At 47.1% G+C, this 22,404-nt stretch overlaps 4 protein-coding genes across 23 annotated transcripts; 3 read left to right on the forward strand and 1 right to left on the reverse strand.

Annotated features, from left to right (window-relative positions):
• Window positions 1-200: 200 nt before the first annotated feature.
• DPCoAC (dephosphocoenzyme A carrier) lies at window positions 201-4,798 on the forward strand. Of its 2 annotated transcripts, XM_017249440.3 has the most exons (7): window positions 203-349; window positions 413-452; window positions 2,578-2,817; window positions 3,071-3,374; window positions 3,432-3,697; window positions 3,855-4,041; window positions 4,101-4,798. In XM_017249440.3, exons 3-7 carry the CDS (start codon window positions 2,598-2,600, stop codon window positions 4,252-4,254), a joined length of 1,131 nt encoding a protein of 376 aa, XP_017104929.1. In that variant the 5' UTR covers window positions 203-349; window positions 413-452; window positions 2,578-2,597; the 3' UTR covers window positions 4,255-4,798. The 2 variants fall into 2 exon arrangements, with proteins under 2 accessions (XP_017104928.1, XP_017104929.1); XM_017249439.3 differs by having other exon boundaries at window positions 201-452.
• A 92-nt stretch (window positions 4,799-4,890) lies between these two features.
• Window positions 4,891-19,989, forward strand: Stat92E (Signal transducer and transcription activator Stat92E). 19 transcript variants are annotated; one of them, XM_070282212.1, is made up of 10 exons: window positions 4,891-5,116; window positions 13,562-13,976; window positions 14,105-15,081; window positions 15,138-15,614; window positions 15,675-15,929; window positions 15,986-16,186; window positions 16,232-16,376; window positions 16,909-17,293; window positions 18,230-18,514; window positions 19,114-19,989. In XM_070282212.1, the coding sequence occupies exons 2-8, from the start codon at window positions 13,852-13,854 to the stop codon at window positions 17,210-17,212; spliced, it is 2,484 nt and encodes an 827-aa protein (XP_070138313.1). In that variant the 5' UTR covers window positions 4,891-5,116; window positions 13,562-13,851; the 3' UTR covers window positions 17,213-17,293; window positions 18,230-18,514; window positions 19,114-19,989. The 19 variants fall into 19 exon arrangements, with proteins under 19 accessions (XP_070138313.1, XP_070138314.1, XP_070138309.1 ...); XM_070282213.1 differs by having other exon boundaries at window positions 16,253-16,376; XM_070282208.1 differs by having other exon boundaries at window positions 15,138-15,929.
• A 171-nt stretch (window positions 19,990-20,160) lies between these two features.
• On the reverse strand, window positions 20,161-20,801 carry MtnD (Metallothionein D). Its single transcript, XM_017249437.3, has 2 exons — window positions 20,645-20,801; window positions 20,161-20,585 (listed from the first exon to the last, which is right to left on the reverse strand). Exons 1-2 carry the CDS (start codon window positions 20,667-20,669, stop codon window positions 20,473-20,475), a joined length of 138 nt encoding a protein of 45 aa, XP_017104926.1. The 5' UTR covers window positions 20,670-20,801; the 3' UTR covers window positions 20,161-20,472.
• A 209-nt stretch (window positions 20,802-21,010) lies between these two features.
• Window positions 21,011-21,386, forward strand: MtnE (Metallothionein E). Its single transcript, XM_017249352.3, has 2 exons — window positions 21,011-21,093; window positions 21,163-21,386. Exons 1-2 carry the CDS (start codon window positions 21,069-21,071, stop codon window positions 21,261-21,263), a joined length of 126 nt encoding a protein of 41 aa, XP_017104841.2. The 5' UTR covers window positions 21,011-21,068; the 3' UTR covers window positions 21,264-21,386.
• Window positions 21,387-22,404: the final 1,018 nt, after the last annotated feature.

A 22,404-nucleotide genomic window follows, 5' to 3' on the forward strand; every position in this document is an offset into this window, starting at 1 on the left:
TTATAAATACGGGTTAAATTTTAAATGTTTTCCATATTTATTTTCTTAAAAGACACTTAAGTTTTTTTTTACACTGGATTTCAAAACCGAATAAGTTACTTATTTTTATATTCATTCCGCGAAACAATTTCGGGAAGAATGGAACGTTTGAGACGCCTGGTCACACTGCGCTGTAACTTCTTGACAACACTGCTCACATGCACGCACACCCCCACACTGTTATTATTGTTTGCTCTTGTCATTACTCTTTGGAGATCCGAGTCGCGCGGAAAATGTTTGCTTACAACTAGTCCTGAGTCGAAACTATTAAAATTAGCCATCTCATCCGTTCGGTGAATGCGAAGCAAGTGTACAGTCGGTGCGGGAATGAGCTAGACACCCGTTGGTTCTGATAGTTTTGTTATTGTTGCAGGAGAGGCGGCCAAAAAAAATCTGTGCTAACAAAAACAAAGGTGCGTGTGGGGATCCCACACATACTATAACATCGGATTTGTTGTTCTCGATTTGCCCAATTATATAAGGTTTCGGAGTATGAGTGTGTGTATGTTGCAACTGATTAAAAAGGGTAAACAAGTGCCGTAATTGATAAGTAGGGTGCCAACTACCGCACCAAGCCACCTGCTAAAAGGGGGCAACGGTGGAGGGTTCCTGTCCTGTTTTTTTTGGATTTTTTTCCCTCCCTCCCAAGACACCATCGAAAGGTGAGCAACAGCTGTTGCCCCAGATCCATTCCAATCAGAATTAAGTCACGTAGTTGGTTTCTTGCAAGACACCTTTTGTAAACAAAAACATTCCAATTGAAAATTCAGCTTTTGTTACATATGTATGTATGGACATATAGGCGAGCGTAGTTCGAGACAATTTGTTTACTTGCTTCGCGTCCAGTTCATTGCTGGGTACAAAGTCCAGGCGGAATGGTGTTGGAACTGGTCTACTATCTGACCGCCTGCCCCCTTCGCTCCTATTCTCAGTTCTATTTATAGCCCGCAAACAAATTTTCAGTGCTAGAGCCGAATTGGAAAACGGCGACTGGATCAACTGGATCCACAGTAAACATCAACCTTGACTGAGCGAAAAAACAACATTGAAAAGTGCTCAGGCACCACCTAACGAGCTTGTTTACGTTTATTGTGCGCCGGCAGCAGCATCCACAGCGCAGTGGGGGGAAACGGATTTCGAGAGCTTCGATTCTCAGTCTTATCAGCGGGCTCGAGGATTAACTTTTCAAGATAAACTAGCATATAGTAGATACCGAAGCTAACACAAGGAGGAAAACATTTCTAATCAAAAACGTAATAAAAAATGATTAGCTATGTTCTTAGAATTCCTCCTAGCTGGTGCCCACTGTATAGCCATATCTAAATCCATATGTATCTGTATGGCGACAATCACGTTCAAGGCTACGATTTTCTATTGCGTTAATGAATGCTCTCACTCTTAAAGGTTTCCTGCAATGCGTTTAATTTTAGCCCCGCTCGTTGCTGGCCATTTGGAAAAGTGCCCACCGCAGAAGCCTCCCACTTCTCGCACCAAATATCGCACGTGTTTGCGTGGACTGGCAGGTTGCGTTCGCTTTTTAGCAATCGGCATGATAATTGTTTTGGAGGTGTGTGCCGCACAAAGACACGCAGGTGCCTACCGTGTGCCACCCTGCTGCTGATAATGCTTTGTTGTTAGCTTTTTCAAAGCGAACTGTGAGCGCAACCGGTTTTCGGGGAGGTCTTGTTTAGCATTTGGCTAGCAGTTGAGTCTTCTGGAAGCAGCCAGACCGGCCAGCCTATCTATTATAAGACGCAGTAAGCAGCTGGGGGAGTTCTTATCAAGGGGCGCTGATTAAATCCCGAGCTACACTCACTGACCAAGTTTCTGCTCCGCGGGCAGCGTGACTGGCCCAAGCAAAGTTCAATAGCCAAGTGCTTTTGGGCCCGGTATCTGTGAAATTTGTTGACCAATATTGTTCCCCAATTCGCAAGAAAACAATTCAAACGCCTATTTTTAGACCAGAACCCCGAGGCATCTGTGGAAAGCTACTTGCAATTATGAAACAATTGTAGGAAATGAAATTTGCATAACCTGGCGAAATTTTGGTGGACGTCAATCAAAATAAAGAAATATTATTATTTTGCCATGCTTTAGCTCTACCTCAAAACAAACACAGTGTCTATCAGTGCTTTTTTTATAATTAATTTGTTTTTAAATGAAAACATGAGATTCAAGGAGCATATCACCGCCACTTTTTAATTGAGAAATTGAGGTTTTAATGCCAAGTTGTTATAAATCCGCCATAGCTACCTACCAACCCTTTTTCGGTAACTTCTGCTTGGATGTATTTCCCATCTGAAGCTATGAAATAATGTGTTTTCTTTGATCTACTCAGTAAGTACGTAGTATATTTTTATGTGAAAACATCTGTAGCAACACTACCCACCCACCCACTCTATTTCTGGGAAGTCTTATGAGCGCAAGGCAATCGCGGCCCGTATGGACTCGATTAGTTTTGGCCATATTGGGCGCTTATCTGCTGTGGCGATAAGCCACCATACACTCCACTCGAATTAACATTCAAATTGATTTCAGGTTCGTAGGACGAGTCTGCCATGAGCCGTCTCCTCGAGAAGCCCAACATCGCCATGTCCATCAAGTCAACGGGTAGTCAGCTGTCGAGCTCTGTTTCAGCGACGGCAGCGACGACGTCCTCGGACCTGGATGATGCCGACGGAGAGAGCACGTCCCGCATAACTCCGCACTCCTCCACCGCACCAGAACTAACCTCTCCACCCGCCAGTTCAGCCACAACCAGAGCCTCATCCACACCTAGTAAGTTATTCATGTATTTCTATCTTCATGCACTTTGTCTCAATTTGAAAATCAGATTATTTGTTGCAGACTTTTCCAATTAGCTTCCGTGGCACGACTTGACACCCTTTTTCCAATTATGAATTTCACAATTTGTGTTTTGTTTTTGTTTATTTTTTAAATTAATAATAGCACAATGATGGCTTTTATTCTGTTTATTTTGATAATGAAAACTACAAGCAACTCAAACATCACCGCCCCTTGTCTCTTGCAGTGCGCCAGAAAATCGACCAGGTGGTGATAAGCCTGGTGTCCGGGGCGGCGGCAGGAGCTTTGGCCAAAACAGTAATCGCGCCGCTGGACCGGACAAAGATCAACTTCCAGATCCGCAACGATGTCCCCTTCTCGTTCCGAGCCTCGATGGTCTATCTGCAGAACACATACACCAAGGAGGGGGTCCTGGCACTGTGGAGGGGGAATTCAGCCACCATGGCGAGGATTATACCCTACGCGGCCATACAGTTTACGGCGCACGAGCAGTGGCGCCGCATCCTGCAAGTGGACAAGGATGGCTCAAAGTAAGTAACTGCGCTAAAGGAATTGTCTTGTAATCTAACTCTGTCTTCTTTTGATAGCACGAAGGGTCGGCGCTTTTTGGCGGGCTCCCTGGCGGGTATCACCTCGCAGTCGCTTACGTATCCTTTGGATCTGGCTAGAGCACGCATGGCCGTCACGGACCGGTACACAGGCTATCGAACGCTGCGGCAGGTCTTTGTCAAGATCTGGGTAGAAGAGGGGCCATCGACGCTATTTCGGGGCTACTGGGCAACTGTGCTTGGTGTAATTCCGTACGCCGGCACCTCCTTCTTCACCTACGAGACACTGAAACGTGAATATCAAGGTAGGTATTTAATTTGCCATTAGCTACTACATTAGATATTCCGGTTTAGGTCCACCTTTCAAAGGTATTTGTGTGTAGGACAGGTGTTTGCTTTAAATATCGACCCACCTATATGTTTAGACACTCGCTAAGTAATAACTAATTTGTTTTCCCACAGAAATGGTTGGAAGCAACAAACCCAATACTCTGGTCTCGCTAGCTTTTGGGGCTGCGGCAGGTGCTGCCGGTCAGACGGCCAGCTATCCATTGGACATTGTGCGAAGAAGGATGCAGACGATGCGGGTAAACACAGTTCAGGGCGACCGCTATCCCACCATTCTGGAGACGCTAGGGAAGATCTACCGGTAAGCTTGCCACTTTAAAGTCGAAATCAAATACTAATTCGTATCTTTTTCTTTCACAGCGAGGAGGGCATCAAAAACGGCTTCTACAAGGGACTTAGTATGAATTGGATTAAGGGCCCCATTGCAGTGGGTATTAGTTTCTCCACTTACGATATGATTAAAGCCTGGCTCATAGAGCTGTCACATATGAGGGAGAACAGACACAAGGACTAGCATGGGTTGTCACGAACTGCGTCCATTTCCCCTGAAAAACACACCAAAAACGCACTGCTTTGTCCTCAAGTCCCATGAGATGGATGGAATTCTTAGAGCCGAAGTGCAGCACCGACATGCTCTAATTGTTAGATATTTTTAGTTGTTAGATGTGAGAGGGAAGTGATAGAGGACGTCCCAGCAAGCGCTTACCTTTGTTATTAACCAAACTTGATTTATTATTGCTTTAAGCCTAAAGTATGTCAGCCAATAAACTGTCTGTATATCGACTCGCCGGATCCTACTACTCCTATGGCTCGAGAGCGAACTCGGGGCTAGTTGGCAATCAATGGTGTTACTTGGACAATAACTCCTTCGTACACGTACACGTTCACTAATGGATTGTATTTTATATTGTGATTATGCTCTTTCGGTGTCAATCAGCTTGACTGTAAAAATTGCCATTTATACGAGTGTTCACCAGCGAAATCATCTTATGCACATACGATAAAAATTGTACTCTAGTGTGTTTTTATAACTAAAATAAATTTGAAAAATTGTTAAATCTGCTCTTTAAATTTAAAAAGGGCGCCCACTTGCGACTGTCGATAACAGTGAAAAGTGAGATCTTTTACAGCACTGAAGTTACAAATGAGATTCGCTGCCACACTGGATCCTAGTCGCAAATATTAAAGTACGCAGAAAAAGGGAAAATTGTCCCGGCTTTCAAGACTCGGAATTAAAATATTGTTATTGTGCCTCTTTGATTAAGTAGCCAGCCGCGTGCTGCAAGCCGTGTTTTTGTTGGCGGAACCCAGAGATAGTGTTCCACCTGCCTGCGCCGACAGCGCATAACCAAAAAGCAATTGCGAGACCTGCAGAGGTGAGTCTTGGTCCGAAATGAAAAACATAAATTATTTAAAGGGCATTGATTTTCGGGGTTTCATCCAACGCCCTCCTGTTGCTTCCTCCGCCCACCCCTTGAAAGGGATGCCCCGGCCGCTTGTTGCTGCGCACAACAGGTGAGAGCCTGCGTGCCTCGACATTGGGTATGGCTATGGGACAACACAAGCGGGTCCTGCTCCCGCGATCCCGAAACAACCCTGCCTGAAAGTGGACAAATCAATTGGCTGCAATTAATTACACCGCCTATTCCAGCATGTCTGTATATTTGTATGTACAAGTACGTGCTGCGCGTCATCTGCGGCGCCACGAAAACAAAGCAAGCCCCAATGTGGTTCTTCCCCGCTCAATTTGCCCTGCCGCGCAGCCTTCTTATTTTTCCTAGATCTACAAATTCCCATTAATTCCATGAAACGCAAAATCATTTTATAAACAAAAGGTGGGACATGAAATCGGCGCAACAAATATAGTGAGACCGTGGCAATGAGGAACAAAAAAATACCAGATAAATACCAGTTTTTTTTTTGCCGATTTTCTGTCCTTTTCCAACTTTTGCAGAAAAGTCGCGCGCGAGTTTGAAGCGTTTTTATTGCAGCAAAAAGTTGGAAAACGTCAAAAAATGAAATTCTGCTCGAAATTGCTCAACACTGGCGCTGTCGAACCAAAGCTCCAGACTCGAGCCAAGTTTGAGTTCGGATCGAACTGTGTGCCCGAATATGGATTGAAAATGTATCTGTATCTGAAAATGTTTCACTTGCGCTCCCAAACGCTCGTTGGCAACATCGGCCGAACGGTTCAAAACTGAACGCTCAGCGGTGAATTGTATCTTTCGGAACTTTGGAATCGTTGCGCCAGCCGCGTAGGAGGTGCTCGCGGAGGTTTGCCAAGAAGTTCCCTGTTCTTTCTGCGCCACTAGTTGAATCCGTGTCCTTGCAAGGTACACCTCTCGTTGAGAATTCTGCTTGTTTTCGCCAAGAATTCGGCTCCGCGTCCGCGCCGCGACCGTAACCGTGCGAGTGGGTATCCTGGTGTCTCTCGGCGTCGCTGCAGGCGTCTGTGAGAGCGCGATTTAAAAATAAAACGGCAAATACATAACAAAATATCGAAGAGCAGCCGCCGCCAAACAGCCAAACAGCAGAGCGACACCCATACACACGCGTGTGGGCCTACACTGGTGTTTGTGTGCCAAAGGTAAATAGAAATACAGAAAAAAAGAGCAAGCCCGCCCGTTGGGGCGAAAGGTGGGGGGGTGTTCTGGCGCGTGGGTGTGGGTGGGTGCGTGGGAGGACCTTTCGCTGCATTTGTCGCTGCAGCAGCGCAGCACGGCGGCTGGTGGCGCTGGCTCGGAGGTTCCAGCCCTAGGGCTACTTCTGGCCGCGATAGCCCCTTTGCGTTGAAAATCGTGTTTCCACTTGAGGTTTTATTTAGACACCCATACACACACCCAGGCATCAACACATGTGTTCAGCGCTCCTGTTTCCACTCTTCTTCATTCATTGCTATTTCCTGGAAAATCCATAAAAACAAAGCCAACAAGCATTTCGAGTGCAATAGCACAGCGGCAGCAGCGACGCTATCGAGCATATTAGCTGCCCTGCCCTGCCCTGCCCTGCCCTGTCCCCCTCCTCTCGGCCTGGCAGGGAGCTGCTCGTCCCGTCCCGCTCGCACTGCGGCCGTCCCTATCGTTCTCGAATTCACATGCTACTCTTGCTTTCTTGCGAGCGTCGGCCGCCGACTTCTGCGCGCTCAACACTTTTATCTTGCTGGCTGTCGCTTGCCCGTTCCACCTCCTCCGCCTGCACCGCCCCTTTCTTCGGCTCTGGCCTCGACAACCTGGCTGCCTCCACCACCTTGGACAACAATGCGTTGGCGTTGGTTAACCCTTTCGGGTCGCTGTGGCCCCAGGCCATTAGGTTCATTAATAGCTTGTCAGCGGCGAACTGGCCCAATCTGTGGCTGGCCGAGCCAAAGATTCAATAAATAAATAATTTCCTTCTCATTATAGTGAGTGGCTGGAAAACTGTCGCACAATTAGGCCTTTAAGGGCACCTGTGTTGTTGGTATTCTTCTAATTGAATAAGAAGAGGGTTTAGTTTGCGGCCGTGCGAATGCGGTGGCTCATCCCGGATTGGGGCTAGCTTATCAGCCGAGTCCCCCTCACATACCACTGGCCAGGTTATCAGGAACGGCTATTGCGTTGCATTTCGTCGAGCTGCAGCACCAAGTCGTTGGTTGGCCCAGCGTATCGGCCCGGTGGGACCGCGAGTGGTGGTCTACTGTACTTACATCAAGGTGGCCGCTTATCGGGGCACCTTTCGCTTCTATTCACCAAAGTTAATCACTGGTCTCTGCCCCGACCGCGCAGACTAAAAGCAAAATACGGCACTTCAAATCGATAGATTCGGTTCCTGGAGTGCGGTGTCTCGGAAATGACTCGAGCTAGTGATATGATAAAAAGTCTGCCCGAGAGGGGTCTTTTGAATACCCTTTCCGAATTGTATTTTATTGAGGTATACCCCTCTAGTCATCCCTTAGTGTTCTCTAATCTGTCCAGTTTGAGTCGAATTGGTTCAGTCCCTCGATGGATGTTTGGAAATTTCGAAATCGGTCTCTGAATCACCCATAAATTGTACTCATGCGTAGATTATTTGCCAAATGCTGTCAAATTAAAAATTACTGGATAACCTTTCGTGGCCGCGGATTATGATGATAAGGCGCTGACAACCACACTTCTCAGAAGTTAATCTCTTAATAAAGAAACGGCGACCCCAGGTTCAAACCTTCAGAAAGGTCTTCTGATAAGGTTCCTCAAAATAAAGGTTCTGTTGCAAAAAAGCTGAGCTTAGACTCGATTTTATTGCACAATCGGGGAATTTTCCCAAGCTTGGGTAGTCTTAGCTGATAAGCTGCCTCATATGTGGAATATAAAGGTTTCGTTGCACAAAAGCAGTGCTTAGATTGGATTCTATTATAGATTCCGGGAAGTTTCGTAATTCCCCAAGCTGGCTAGCAACAAGTCCGATATACTCCAGTTCTATGCTTCAATGTGGGCCCTAACTCCACGAAAGTCTCCTGATAAGGTACTTTCTAAGTGAGGTTTTTTTCCACAAAAGGGGAGCTTAGATCCGACTGAGCTTAGATATTTTAATTCATAAATTAAGATACATTCCTAGGTCTTTCGTCAATTCTGTGGGATGGCTTGCTAGCAACTAGTGCGGTTCTATATATGGGTCCCATATGGGTCAAAATATGACAAAGGCTCGGAAAGGTTTGTAAATCCCATAGGTCCAATCCCAATCCGATATAGGAGTCAGAGTAATATAGAGGTCCCCTGATAAGCTTAGATTCAATTATTTATGGTACATACTCTGGGAAGTATGTTAATTTATTCTATTCCATATTCTGGGAAGTAGTTTTTGTACACATTCCTGGAACTCCATAGCATAACTAGCAACTAGTCCGATATACCCTCGTGCCGTTTGGTGTCAAGATATTACAAAGGCCCCCTGATAAGGAAGCTCCAGATTGGAAAAGAATGGTTTCTCCACGAAGGGGGGATGCGTTCGATTTTCATGCATATTCCGGGAAGTTCTCAATACTGGCGCTGGCTGGCAACTAGTCTGATATACCCTCGTGCGGCTCTACGTCCCGTACGGGAAACTAAAGCCGACAAACATCGTGCAAAATGTCAGGCGAGCAACAACGATAAATGATTACTTAAATAACGCTCGGCGGTGTGGTGGTGGCGCGGGGGCCGTGACGGTGACGGTGAGGGTGATGGTGGGTGGGGAGGTGCAGTGGCAGGGCCCACCGAGCGGGTACGGGACCGGGGGGCGAGGAACCCTGACGCACACCAGCGCCGTCGGCGAACACACCGGGGCATGCTTATTAAACTTTTATGAGTGCAAAAACAAACACCACAAACGGGCCTCGGTGTGTGCGCGCTGAGAGGTTGCGAGCGGAGAGCGTTGTTTATAAAAAATTGAACAACAAAAATACAAAGTGTACGGCCGGCTGGCTGGCCGACAAATGTCGAAGCAGCAGAAACCAAGCGGAGGAATACCCACGGGGAGAGCTGCATGGGGACTTGGAAGGGCCAGGGAATTGCAGGGTTCCTAACTGCGCCTTGTTGAGGTGCTTCGAGCAACTACCCCAGGCTCTGGCAAAGGTTGGGTAGTGGTGCTGTTGGTTGGTGTTCAAAGCCGAGCCACTGTAGCCCTTTGTTTTGCGCAGCCAGTCCCACTTATCAGCTCCCCAGTCGGCTGTTGCCATAAAACTTTCCACTAGCGCTTCTTGGCGAGGTGGCAGATCCCTGGGCTTTTCAGTTAGCCTGAATCGGGGATCTTCTATCTGGCTAGAGAGATACGGATCTTGTTTGCGCGGCCGAGTGCAGATAAGACACGTTTTCCAGAATTTTCGCTGGCAATAGGTCTTGGCTTTCGGGGATTATTCTCAATTGGTATCTGAGTCTGCAGATTGTTTATGGCAGCGGTTCTGCAGGTCCGGGCTATCGGCGCGCCGGGGAGATAAACAAACCGCGTCGCTGCAGAGAAGTTCTGCCTGGTCAGCGGCGGTGAGTCACCTCCTAATGCCTATCTGGGATGCGCATTCTGGCTCTGGATTAATCACTCGGCTAAATATGCAACTGGGCTACTTGGCTACTTGGCTACTCTCTCGCCTGTCCGATTCTCTGTTTGTGGCGATTCTGCTGGCGAGAGTCTTTTCTGTGCGGGGGCGGCTGGCGTGCCGGCGATTTAAGATACACATCTGACCAAGCGTGTGCTATGTGTGCCGCAATTGCTCCCAATTGCAAAGCTGTGAATTAGCTCTGGTTTTCCCCGCCGCCGAGCGGCTTGAGTTTCCGCGAGTCGTGGCCCGCCTGCTTTACATACAAGCCGAGTCAGCAAGCGCAATGTGGCCCAACCAGTTCGCTTTTCTCGGCCGCGATCGGGAGAACCGCTTTCTTCGCTCTTCAAGGTTGGGTTTGAGGAAAATTCGAGGCACAAGGTCGCACAAGACTGCTGGCCATGCTTTCCAGGCATCTGGAAGCCACTTACAGGCCAGTTGCTTCCCATTTCCGGGCATGCAGCTCGGCGGCTGCTGGTTGCTGGCTGCTGGACTATAGTATGTGAATTGGAATAACATCGATTCCCCGAACGCCCGCCCAAGAGACAGACGTCAATGCAAATTCAAGTTTTGCAACTGAAAACACCTTCGCAGCCGCGAGATCGAACCGAATACATTTTAGGAAGCGGGCGAGCGGCAAAAGCTCGCCACACTTTTGTTGGGGCCGGGTTGGAGTGACGTGCTCTGCGGTCTTTTGTATACCCGTATTAACCCACTAAAGCCGGGGGTTTTTGCTCGCCATTATCTCCCCTCTTGCTTGGCCCAAATGCCCCCTGGGCAGGGGCGAGCGTTTACTGCGGCGTATAAATGTTCTCCGCTGCCCGTGGCTGCAACTAAGTAAACACCCCATCGCGGGAGGCTACACACATTCTATTGCGCTATAAATCGCGTGGAGAGTGCGGGCCAGGGAAGGGCAAAGGGGCTCTGTAAACTACCGGTTATCGCGGACTGGTCGCCGGGTCCGAGCTGGGGCCGGAGGGAGAGAGTCCGGAGCGAGTCTTCCGGCCAAGGCGCTTGCTCTTGGCAGCCAATTCCTAAACTTGAAGCTGAAAGCCGAAATTCTTTTATCGCATCTGCGTTTGTTTGGCTTTGTTTAGGTTTCTAATGGCTCCGCTGAGCTTTTCGCGCCTGCGGATGGCGGATGGCGACCCCGAAACTAGATTTCTTCGTAACACAACCGCAAGTCGAAGCAATCGTCGGCGAGCTTCAAATCGCGCGGAACAATAATGGAACTAGAGGTGAGCGTGCCGGGTAATGGCCCGTCGTTTGCAAGAAGGCAGATATTAGCCGTCTGCTTATTACCCCCGTATCTGTATCCAACTGCGTGGGCTGTCTAGTTTCCAAGTCCCCGATGACGACACACGCCGCAAAGAATGGCCCTCTGGCGGGAGTTGCGCGCTCCCCGGAGGCGGAAGGAGGGTCGCCCAGCCATCCATGCCTCGCCGTTGGAGTTAATTATGGCCCGCGGTCGGTTGTTTTCGCTGATAATGTACGCCCGATTTCCGAAATTGTGACCCACAAAGGCCGCTCGCCAAAATTAACATATTAATTACACAAAGAATTTCATAATAAAATAGAAACTGGTCCGCGAAGTTTCCCCAGTTCCTGCGAAAGGCATATTAAGTGAATTTTCCGGGAAGCCTAGACGACTATTTAAAGTCAGTATCAGGGCCGATAAGCACCTTGTTCGAGCGCCTGTAGACGTCGAGTTTTCTTCATAATCCTAGCGCAATCTTTCGCGGCAATTGATTCATCGATGCCTCGCGGTCAGGGCCTTATCAGAACATGGTAATAATATATGGAATATGGCAACGTTCCACTAAATTCTGATTACTCCAACTACTTCGGGGTAATTTTCATATCATCGCCTGGCCATTTGAATTCTGCTCCCGCTCTTATCACTCCCGAAGTTGCAGACCCCATATAAGAGCCCAAAGTCACTGGAGCGGGGTCTTCAGTTGCGTTATTCCGACCCACCAGAGTACTCCGCCACTCCACCAGTCCACCCGCGTAAGCCCGCCACACATTTTAGCCAACAACTTGTTTTGTTTATTTATTCCCGTTCTGGGATCGCTGTCATTGCTTCGCTTTTAACACATTTAACACGATTAGGGCTATCGCTTTCCCGGCTTGTTTGTAAACAGTCTGCCCTGGCCGATCGCCACCTGACAGCCGCCTCCTCGGATGTCCCAACTGGGATCAATGGGATTTCCCGTGAAAACGGGTCGGAATCGATCCGAGTGAACACAGATCCCCAGCCAAACACCGTGTGTGTTTCTCAACACTCGCCCGGCCAGCGTGAGTCACCCGAGTGCAGCTGTGTCCACCACCTAAACACACACTCGGAGCTGATAACAAGGCTGAACAACTTCTAAGGCCACTTGGCCGGGTGCACTCCTAACGAGAGCAGCGTTTTGCCAACTTGGCTGGATTGGCTACCTTCTGACTTGGCACATTAGAGGCTAGGGCGGCACCCAAGCCAGAACCTTGAACTACTTTATTTCGACGTCGCAATCGCCGAAGGGCAGAAGCTCCACCAACTTGAGAGGTGAATAGAAAGCAAGATACCTGCTCGGAGATCGGATCCACATCCACATACACCATCTGTGTATGTATAACTCATCTACCTAAGCTGGCTGACTCCCTGACTCCAGTGAGCCGCACATCCGATTTCGTTTTCGTTTTAGGTTTGGATTTCGATTTGGTTCCTGGGCCTGGGCCTGTGCCTGGGCCTGTGCCTGGTCATGGGCAGGTAAAGCCGCGACCTGTTCTGGTCGTCCCTTTGTTTGGAGTGCATTTTCGGGCCTGCTCCGGTCATTAGATCCTTATCTAATTTCGTTGCCTGGACTGAACTGGTTTGCCTTGTTTACGCCACTCTTCTTCTGTTGTGTGCTGCCCCGGCCATTCATATTTGCGGCTGGTACGTGAGCTGCTGCGTCGCACTGGCCTTTTTTCCGGGTAACTACAGAAATTAGCGTATCGACCACAAAGCAAACACGCCTCGGCTGTACAGGGTCTGGTTCTGGCCCTGGCCTGAGTGCTGAGTCTGGACCTGCGTCTGGCAAGAGCCGCTCATTTAGGGTCACGTTTCGTCGGCAGTCGAATGTCGCCAGCGCTGGAGTCGGGAGTCGGGAGACGAGAGACCGGTTGAGAAAACCTGCAGGCACAGGCGTCGCGGCAGGAGAAGGGCTCGGCCTGTGGCCTTATCAGCGCTATTTAGCGTGGCTATAAAGGGTCATATTCCCCACAGATTGTGGACTCGGACCTGCCCGGCGGTGCAATTAATTTTCACACCTGTTGTGAGCAGGCCTGCTGGTCTGCTGGCCTGCCCGAGTCTCGAATTCACCTCACGCGTTGCTCAGCAGTTGCTCTTTTGCTTCGCCCCGTCTGGGTCTTGGCTCGATTTGTTTACTTTCTCACTTGCGTGCGATCTGGTATTATTTTTGTTCTGGTGTTTGTTTGCCATTGCGATAGTTTTGTTGCCTTTCTCGCTATGGTAATTAAAGGTTGAAGCTCGCTCGGTGTAGGAACTCATTCAGAACGTGGCTGCGGCTGCAGAGCTGAGTCTATGACCTCGGCTAAAAGCTCAAGCAATTGCAGTTCCATTACCCAAATGTATTGGTATTCAGCCTAGAAAAGTATGCTAGTAAAGGTATCCTAAGGGTGAATCCAAATCCTTGGCAGACTAGGGGACACAAACTTCATCGCCACTCCACCACCCATCACATACACATACATCGTTACATTAAAGAAAATCTCTCACTTACCCACGTTTGTACATATGCTTGTGTATTTATAGTTCCCTCCCAACCATACCAAAACAGAAACACACTCAGACAATCCCATCTCGGTGCATGCGAACGCATTTTATGGACGCCCTCGACTCGCTTGCCCACGGAAGCCTCGATCGGTTCAAGAGCCTCCTGCAATCGACACTCTAACAGAGACTGACCAGAGAAGACAGAGCACAACTCAGACACTGATCACCACATTCATTCAGCTGACCCAGCTAAGCATCCACCACACTCACAACTCAACCAATCCAATCAGTCAGATCAGACCTCATCATCCATTGGGTAGAGCGCGAGCATGAGCCTGTGGAAGCGCATCTCCAGCCATGCCGACTGCGAGCAGCGTATGGCGGCCTTCTACGATGAAAAGGGTCTCTTCGACCTGCGCATCTGCCTGGCGCCCTGGATCGAAGACAGGATAATGTGAGTAGGAGCCGGAAGAACGGGGTGGCAGTCGCACGTAATGCTCGGGACTAGGCTAAGACTCATAGTCTGCGACAAACTGATACTAACAGAAGGTGCTTTTTTTACGTTTCTACTCGCCGTTCTAGGTCCGAGCAGATCACACCCAATTCCACGGAGCAGCTGGAGCGAGTGGCTCTCAAGTTCAACGAGGATCTGCAGCAAAAACTCCTGTCGACGCGCACAGCCACCGACCAGGCCCTTAAGTACCGTGTTGTGGAGCTCTGCGCCCTCATCCAACGCACCCCCGCCCTCGAGCTGTACACCCATCTGCGAAGCGGGCTCCAGAAGGAGCTGCAGTTGGCCACCGAGAAGAGTGTGGCTTCCAGTGCCGGGCAATCGATGCCAATGCCATACAACATGAACAACGCCGGCTACATGGACACCAGCGACATCATGGGGACAAACGGAGCCGTGGCCCCCAGTAACAATGTCGTCGCCTCCCCGTGTCTGGGAATGGTAACCCCCAAGCGAGAGCTGTACGATGTGCAGCACCAGATTGTTTCCACGCTCCACGAATTTACAAACTGTCGTAACGCACTGAGCGTTCTCGTCCAGAACTACAACTACATGCTGAACTCGATGCCCTCTCCCAACGCAGAGGTGCTCGTTAGTAACCTGATGGACGAGAAGGCCACCATTGCCACTCTGCTGCGGCGTAGCTTCATGTACTATGAGACCCTGAACGACCTGGTCATCCACGAGCTGAAGAACTGGCGACGCCAGCAGGCCCTCGCCGGCAACGGAGCTGGGTTCAACGAAGGCGCCCTAGACGGCATCCAGCACTGCTTTGAGATGCTCGAGGCATTGGTGGCCCAAATGCTCGAGGCCGTGAACGAACTCATTCGCGTGCAGCTGGGCAGCGAGGAGCCAGAACTGCTTCATCTGCGGGAGCAGGTGAAGATCGCACAGAAAAACCTGGTGATATCAGCCTTCATAGTGGACAAACAGCCGCCGCAGGTGATGAAGACCAACACCCGCTTTGCGGCCTCGGTGCGCTGGCTGATTGGCTCGCAGCTGGGCATCCACAACAACCCACCCACAGTGGAGTGCATCATTATGTCAGGTGGGGATTGACATTTCAGAATGTGCTCAGAAGATACTTACTTTTATACTTTACAGAAATGCAGTCGGCTCGCTTCGTCTCCCGCGGCACCCAGTTGGAAAACACCATGTCCGGGCAGTCCTCGGGCGAAATCCTTAACGCCTCCAGCACCATGGAGTACCAGTCGAACAACCACGTCTTCTCCGCCAGCTTCCGCAACATGCAGCTGAAGAAGATCAAGCGTGCTGAGAAGAAGGGCACCGAGAGCGTCATGGACGAAAAGTTTGCTCTCTTCTTCTACACAACCACATCGGTCAACGACTACCACATCCGCGTGTGGACCCTTTCTCTGCCCGTGGTGGTGATCGTGCACGGCAACCAGGAGCCACAGTCGTGGGCCACCATCACCTGGGACAACGCCTTCGCAGAGATTATCCGTGAGCCTTTCGTGATCACTGACCGTGTCACCTGGCCCCAACTCTCGGCGGCCCTAAACACAAAGTTCGGGTCCAGCACTCAGCGCTTCTTGACCGCGGAAAACCTGGAGTTCCTCTGTAAGTCCCCAGGGAGTGCATTTTGTACGGGCATTGTTTTCATGGTTTTCTGCCTTTCAGTTGAGAAACTTCAGCGGGAGGAGCGCTCCGAATATATTACGTGGAACCAGTTCTGCAAGGAGCCCATGCCCGACCGGACGTTCACCTTCTGGGAATGGTTCTTCGCCATCATGAAACTCACCAAAGACCACATGTTGGGTATGTGGAAGGCCGGCTGCATCATGGGCTTCATTAACAAGGCCAAGGCGCAGGATGCCTTGTTGCGTTCGAATACCATTGGAACCTTCCTGCTTCGCTTCTCCGACAGCGAGCTTGGTGAGCTGCCGAATGGGCCTTGGAGAATCCCGGAGAACTAACTTTGTGATTTTCAGGTGGCGTCACCATTGCCTACGTGAACGAGATGGGGTCGGTCACCATGCTGGCTCCTTGGACTGCTCGTGACTTCCAGGTCCTTAATCTGGCCGATCGCATCCGCGACCTGGACGTTCTTCGCTGGCTGCATCCCTCTGACACCTCTATGGTGGCCCAGCCGCGTGACCGCGCCTTCGGCGAGTTCTTCTCGAGGCGTCAGGGTAAGCATAGCGCCGTTAGTTCGACTCTCCAACCTTCCTGATCAGAACGCAACCCCCGCTCTCTAGAAACCTCCCCCGGATACGTGCCGAGCACGCTGCACGTCCAGGTCTGCAGCAGCAACGGCGATGGTGGATCCATCAGTGGCACCCCGCAGCATGTGCCGCAGCAAGACACCTTACCGATGGGAAAGTAAGTTTTGAAAGCCCGGCCCACCACTAACCCACCTGTCTTCTTCAAACCGAAGATAAGGAGACTGTTTCTTGCTAACTTTTTATTTTGTTCCCAAAAATGCGGATGCTTGAAGAGCCGAGAGCTGATCCTCATGCTTCCAACTTCCCCTAGAGTACTCTTCCCGATAATCTGCTATGCTTTGCGCTATTTTGTTAAATTTTTTCAATATTTTTCAACAAAAAGTTTAACCAGATTGCAATACTTTGAATTCGATAAAGAATGTTTGAGAGTTTCAAGCAGAAAAAAAAGAGCGATTGAAACCATGATTGTTTGTGCCGACTAACCGAAACTGAGGCTTATTTTGTTCTAAGTACTAATAAAAAATGTTTGGAAACGCTGGAAGAGCTGACCCGAATGTGGCTCTACCCGCGAACTGACTTTATTTATTTTGTAATTACTCAGCCACTTACCAACCGTACTCTCTGTTTATTTTCATTGTCAAACTTTTGCGGCGATTTGATTGATTTTTGGGTGCTGCCGGTGTGTTCAGTGTTTCGCCAGTGAGCTCCACGGCCACTTATAATTATGGCCCACAACCTGAAGATTCCGATTCCGATGACAGCCAGGTGGCCGAAGCCCTGGGGCAGATCCTTGCGAACACCCCTCCCGGTGATCCCCTTATAGATCAGTTCAAAAACACGCTCCTGGGTATCCAAGAGATCAGTAATGCCTTAAGGGATAGCATGATCAGTGAGGGGTCACCGAGTGCCAGTGATCCCGTGGATGAACCGATGAGGGATGACGAGAATATTGTGATGCAAGTCCCTAGATCGCAACTTAGTTACTATTATTAATCAAAAAAAGAGAAATCACGCTGTGCCATTGCCTTCACTCTGTCTATCTAATCTGCTACCGGTTCTGACACTTGCCGCAAGGTATAGAATAACTCTTTGATTACGCTCCTCTGCATCCAATCATTCGAAATCCACTGCACCTCTCCGCCGACTGATGCAAGTGGAGTGCGCACATGCTCCGCTCCGGAGGTCCCTTCATTCTCATTCCATAGCCCCCATTGCCTCGCCTCATCAGCGCACATGTCCGAATCATCAGACTTAGTTGGGTTCACCCGAGCAGCTTACTAATGATAGTATTATTTGGTCGCAAGTTATACTTTATAGCCCAATAACCAATTATTTGTTTGTGATCCGTGATTGTTGGTTTTTTCAAGTATTTTTTTTTTTTCAAAGTATTGCCATCTTTTTAAACTTTTCAGCCCCGTTTGATCTTGTTTTAATTTTGTCAAAATTTTGCAAAATATGAGATTGAATATCTAACCGCCTACACTGCAAACCTTCTATATTTCACGCCGACCGCAGCTTGCAGAACAGTACCATCATGCACCTGTAATTCTGATCTCGTGGCTGGCTTCCATGCCAGTGAATTGGCCGAATCGATTCCAAGTAGAGCGATTAAACTCGACAACTGCTTAAAGCTAAGCTCGTGTAGCCAACTTTGAATATGACTAGCAACTAATTATTTCTGCATGGCGATTGTAGGCCGTTCTGCTTTTGATTGCATGTTGTTGTTGTGATTTTAATTGTTTAATTGTGATTTGAAGCTCAATGAAATGTTACCGTTGTTACTATAGATCTTAAGGGAATCGTCTGCTCTATGAAAGCTTATTCATACGCTCTCCGCCATTTCATCTATATATCCCCTATTTTCCTTACATCTGAAACATACAACCCCACCTCTATATTACAAAGCCCGCATGAATAAGAATTATATTTTTGCCAGCTCTTTTATTTATTAATGTTTTTCTTTTCTTGTTTTCTTGTTACATTTTTATTCCCCCTTCGGATCGATTTCAGTAGTGATTTCGGAATGACGGACTTTGATTCGATGACGAACTTTGAGGTATATAAACTAAACTAATTATAGAGTAAACCTAGAGAAAATCCTATGTATAAAATGGGATGAGCACCGGAGCTTTTGCCGCCAGAACGAGAGTGCGACGTGGAAGTTTGTGAAACTATTTCAGCGGCCTGGCGCTTCACTCGTTCAGCTGTACCGGCAGTTTTGTTTAATGTTATCTACATAAATGTAATTTTAAGATATTGAATTATTGGAAGGCATCGTAGAGGCGGGTTTTTTAGGTATGTATTTTCAACTCTCGATATTGTTCACCCCAAAAAAGTCTAAAATCCACCTCATGCACCTAATACTCTGTCGCATCGAGTCCAATGAACAACGAATGTAGTTCGATCGTAGCTAAAATACTCATCACCACGCACCTGGGAAAAGAAATGTACTACCTAATACACATTGTATGTTTATAAGTGTCAAGTTAATTGTTAAAGTATTTTGAACGTTATTCGTCGCTTTGAACTATTTACAAAAATAAACTCGAATAAGATGTGAAAATTTATACACAAAAGAGAGAGGAAGGCCAAGCTTGGACACTGGATTCCGGGAATGAAATGAGCTGGTTTCACTGGTCAAGGATCCGTTAGCACTGTAAGAGTAGATAGAAGGATTGGAACACCCAAGTACAGGGAATGAAATTACGAATTTACACACAAAGTATCTAGATATTTATACATGTATTTATACGGTGAAACTATTTTTGAAATGCCACTTAACTGAATATTATAAATGTTACTCGTGTACCTAATACCTACGCCTAAGAGTTATCTAACCCCTTGGAGCTCCTCTGACCGACCTTGTACTCAACTACGCCCGTTTATCCTTTCAGCTTTTGTGAATCGCCAAACAACCAGAACAACATCCACCACAACAAGAATTTGAACTACCAGAGCAATGCATGCAGATTGCGACACCTGAACACAAACACCTTTGCCACACAACCAGAACCTTTTCTATATCGTGATTATGATTGTGTCTGACGTATGCAGAAGTTCCCCATTGGATTTCTGTCTTGTATAAACCTATGGAATGTGTCCTGAGCATGTTATTCGTTTTGTATTTTATATATAACTCTTTATATGTGTAGACATATACTTTGATTTTTTTTGTACCATTGCGTTTTTCTGTGACAAGCATTACTTGACGAGTGGAGTAGAGCATCGGTTTAGTTAGTTAGTAACTATTTGTTGAATCTAAATTTATGATTTAAATTTGAATCAATTACGTTTAACATGTAAGTGTAAAATTTACCATATTTCGCCTGCTAAGACCTATGTTTAAATCGATACGACGAAAGAGAAATCAATCGAAGATGAGGAGCCGCAAGGAGAAGAGTTGCGTTAATTTTAGTTATGTATCATCTAAGAAACATTGTGAATTTGCTTTATGTGAAACCCCTCCTTTAATTGGCTTCCAATGCTGAAAGTGCGTAAAATTTAACCAATCCATGTATATTTTTAGTTTGTTTGAGTCAGGGCACAGATTGCAATGCATTTCAAATGCAACAGCCTATTGCCTGTAGTCAGTTAACCAGAGACACGAAGGGAAACCACCACAAAGTTTATATATGCGACACTGTAAGCATAACCATCTATGTAACAGCTACAATAACACATGAGTACACTAAGCTTTGCACGTGAACCTTTATAAGACTTAAGAACACCCTCAAAATAAATGAGTAATTTAATAAACATTTCAAAACACATACGCCACGAGTGGAATTTGTTGCGCGTGACCTTGTCCACAGTTTGAGAAACTATATCCGAAATGTAAATTTGTGTACGCAAAGTTTTTAATATACTATTGTGAAAGCTCGCGCACAACCACACAACCGACACTGACACTCCCCCACCCTCCAGAACACACTCAGACACAATGACGGGTAGACAGGCTCGCCAAAACCATGTTGATATTTGGGAATCGTATTTTATTTGAATGTCCTGTCCCCGCTGTGTACTCGACCTAATTGTCTACATTGTGTAAGTGTTTTAAATGTAATTCAAACGATAATTGGGTGTGCAGTTTACAAAAGCCAAGTGGGAAATAACTAAAGAACTATTCTTGTCAAAATGGCCAATAAAGATTTGATTTTAAAAACTAAACTAGACTTTTATTTCATGCTTCTCGTGTGGGTTCACAAATCACAATATGCCAGAGGAGTGTGGAAACTAGTCCCTAGTCCTGGAAACTAGTTCTTCTTGCTGGCACAGCACTTGTCCTTGGGCCCGTTCTTGCAGGAGCACTCGCACTGCTGGCTGCAGGCGCAGTTGTCCCCGCACTTGGTGGCCGAGCACTGGCAGTCTGATTGGAAATAGATGATAAGCCACACAGTTAATGTTTGTGTTTTTTTTTGTACTTACTGGTTCCACAAGCCTTGCAACCCATTATGTTGATTTCAAATTTTTAATTGTGTTTACAACTGACCTTGCTAACTGCCAAAACTGTTTGATAATCAATCCCGAGGGGCACTGGACTTTTATAGCTCTCCTAGCGATTTGCACACCACCGTTCGGTACTCTATTAGTAATACATCCCAGCTCCGTTCGATTTCTTATCACTTCGTGTGCAAATGGGCTTATCAGTTCGGGCGGAAAAAGCATAACATTTTTTTGCGCACGCCGACTGCGGGCAGCTGCACACGGCTTCCTTATCTTATCAGCCACGTTTTGGTGGGGCACTCGAGGGTATAAAAACCCCGGTTCTACAACATTGGAATATCAAAAAGTTTGAACTCTCCTCGGCTAAACTACCAGTCTCAACCACCACCAAACAAAAAACTACAAGATGCCTTGCAAGGGATGCGGAAACAGTAAGTTATATCCTGGAAGATCAAAGAAGTAAAGAAAAGTACTAATGAATCTATTCTCTATCCATACAGACTGCCAATGTTCGGCCGGCAAGTGCGGAGGAAGCTGCTCCGGAAATAGCCAGTGCCAGTGCGCCTCCAAAACCGGAGCCAAATGCTGCCAGGCCAAGTGATTGCCAGTTTTATACAAAACTTTAGTCTTTAATAGTTTATTCTTTCTGATAGTTGTTACACAATCCCTGACTGATCCTTCCCTTCCTAATGAAGCTAAATAAAACCCTTATAATGTCGTAGTTTGCTAAAACATAACTAACAAAAGGAAAGAAAGCTAACTTTGGGCGGAGCCGAAGTTGATATACCCTATAGATGGGACATAAATAACAAATATCGGATTTACATAGTTGGTCGATCGTTATGAGAATTTCATAATGAAACCAATTTCTTAGAATATAAAATTGAAAAAAGTCCCAAGTTCTATCTTCAAAAATACCAAAGTTTAAACAAGAAAGAAAAGCTAACTTCGGGCGGAGCCGAAGTTGATTTACCCTTGCAGTTAAAACCGGATATATATCGCAAACATCGAATATAGTTGGCCGATCCTTATGAGAATATGATAATATAACCCAATTTATTATAGTACAAAATGTAAAAATAGTCCCAAACTTCTTTCTTCAAAAATACAAAAGTTGTTATTTTTACCAAATACCATTTCCGATCGTTCAGTTATATGGCTATAAGATAGGTTATAATTTTTTGTCGAAAAGTGTGCAACGCAGTGAAGGAGACATCTCCGACCCTTAAGTATATATATTCTTGATCAGGATCACCTCCTGAGTTGATATGAGCATGTCCGTCTGTCCGTCTGTCTGTTTCTACGCACAAACCCTTCTTTCCTTTGCACGCAGTATATATGTAGGTCGGAACGACCGGGATCGGCCGACTATATCCTATAGCTGATATGTTTTAAAGCTATCAACATGAAACTTTGCACGCAGTATATAATTCGGTCGGGATCGGCCGACTATATGCTATAGCTACTATTAAACTGATTGATCGGAAATGGTATAACTTTGGTGTTTTTAGATATGACAGCTATAGGATATAGTCGACCGATCCTTTTTAAATTTAATAGGTCGGATCAACTGACCAAAAATAGAATCTGTACGCAAAAACACGAAAGCTGGGTCATTTCCGATTTTTAGTTATATGGCTGCTATAGGATATAGTCGGTTGATCCTTATGAAATTTGGTGTGTCGTATTATTTTGCCAAATTTATCATTCATACAAAATCCAAAATTCTCGAACTCTAAAAA

This window comes from Drosophila bipectinata, chromosome 3R, assembly GCF_030179905.1.
Source record: "Drosophila bipectinata strain 14024-0381.07 chromosome 3R, DbipHiC1v2, whole genome shotgun sequence".
Lineage (NCBI taxonomy): Eukaryota > Metazoa > Arthropoda > Insecta > Diptera > Drosophilidae > Drosophila > Drosophila bipectinata.

Coding starts and splice junctions, on each gene's coding strand:
- DPCoAC (XM_017249439.3), top strand. CDS start 2,598: ATGAGCCGTCTCCTCGAGAAGCCCAACATCGCCATGTCCATCAAGTCA. Junction 2,818..3,070: donor CAGAGCCTCATCCACACCTA/GTAAGTTATTCA, acceptor TGTCTCTTGCAG/TGCGCCAGAAAATCGACCAG. Junction 3,698..3,854: donor ACTGAAACGTGAATATCAAG/GTAGGTATTTAA, acceptor GTTTTCCCACAG/AAATGGTTGGAAGCAACAAA.
- Stat92E (XM_070282208.1), top strand. CDS start 13,852: ATGAGCCTGTGGAAGCGCATCTCCAGCCATGCCGACTGCGAGCAGCGT. Junction 15,082..15,137: donor GGAGTGCATCATTATGTCAG/GTGGGGATTGAC, acceptor TATACTTTACAG/AAATGCAGTCGGCTCGCTTC. Junction 15,930..15,985: donor CTTCTCCGACAGCGAGCTTG/GTGAGCTGCCGA, acceptor TGTGATTTTCAG/GTGGCGTCACCATTGCCTAC.
- MtnD (XM_017249437.3), bottom strand. CDS start 20,669: ATGGGTTGCAAGGCTTGTGGAACCA. Junction 20,586..20,644: donor TTGCAAGGCTTGTGGAACCA/GTAAGTACAAAA, acceptor ATTTCCAATCAG/ACTGCCAGTGCTCGGCCACC.
- MtnE (XM_017249352.3), top strand. CDS start 21,069: ATGCCTTGCAAGGGATGCGGAAACA. Junction 21,094..21,162: donor TTGCAAGGGATGCGGAAACA/GTAAGTTATATC, acceptor CTATCCATACAG/ACTGCCAATGTTCGGCCGGC.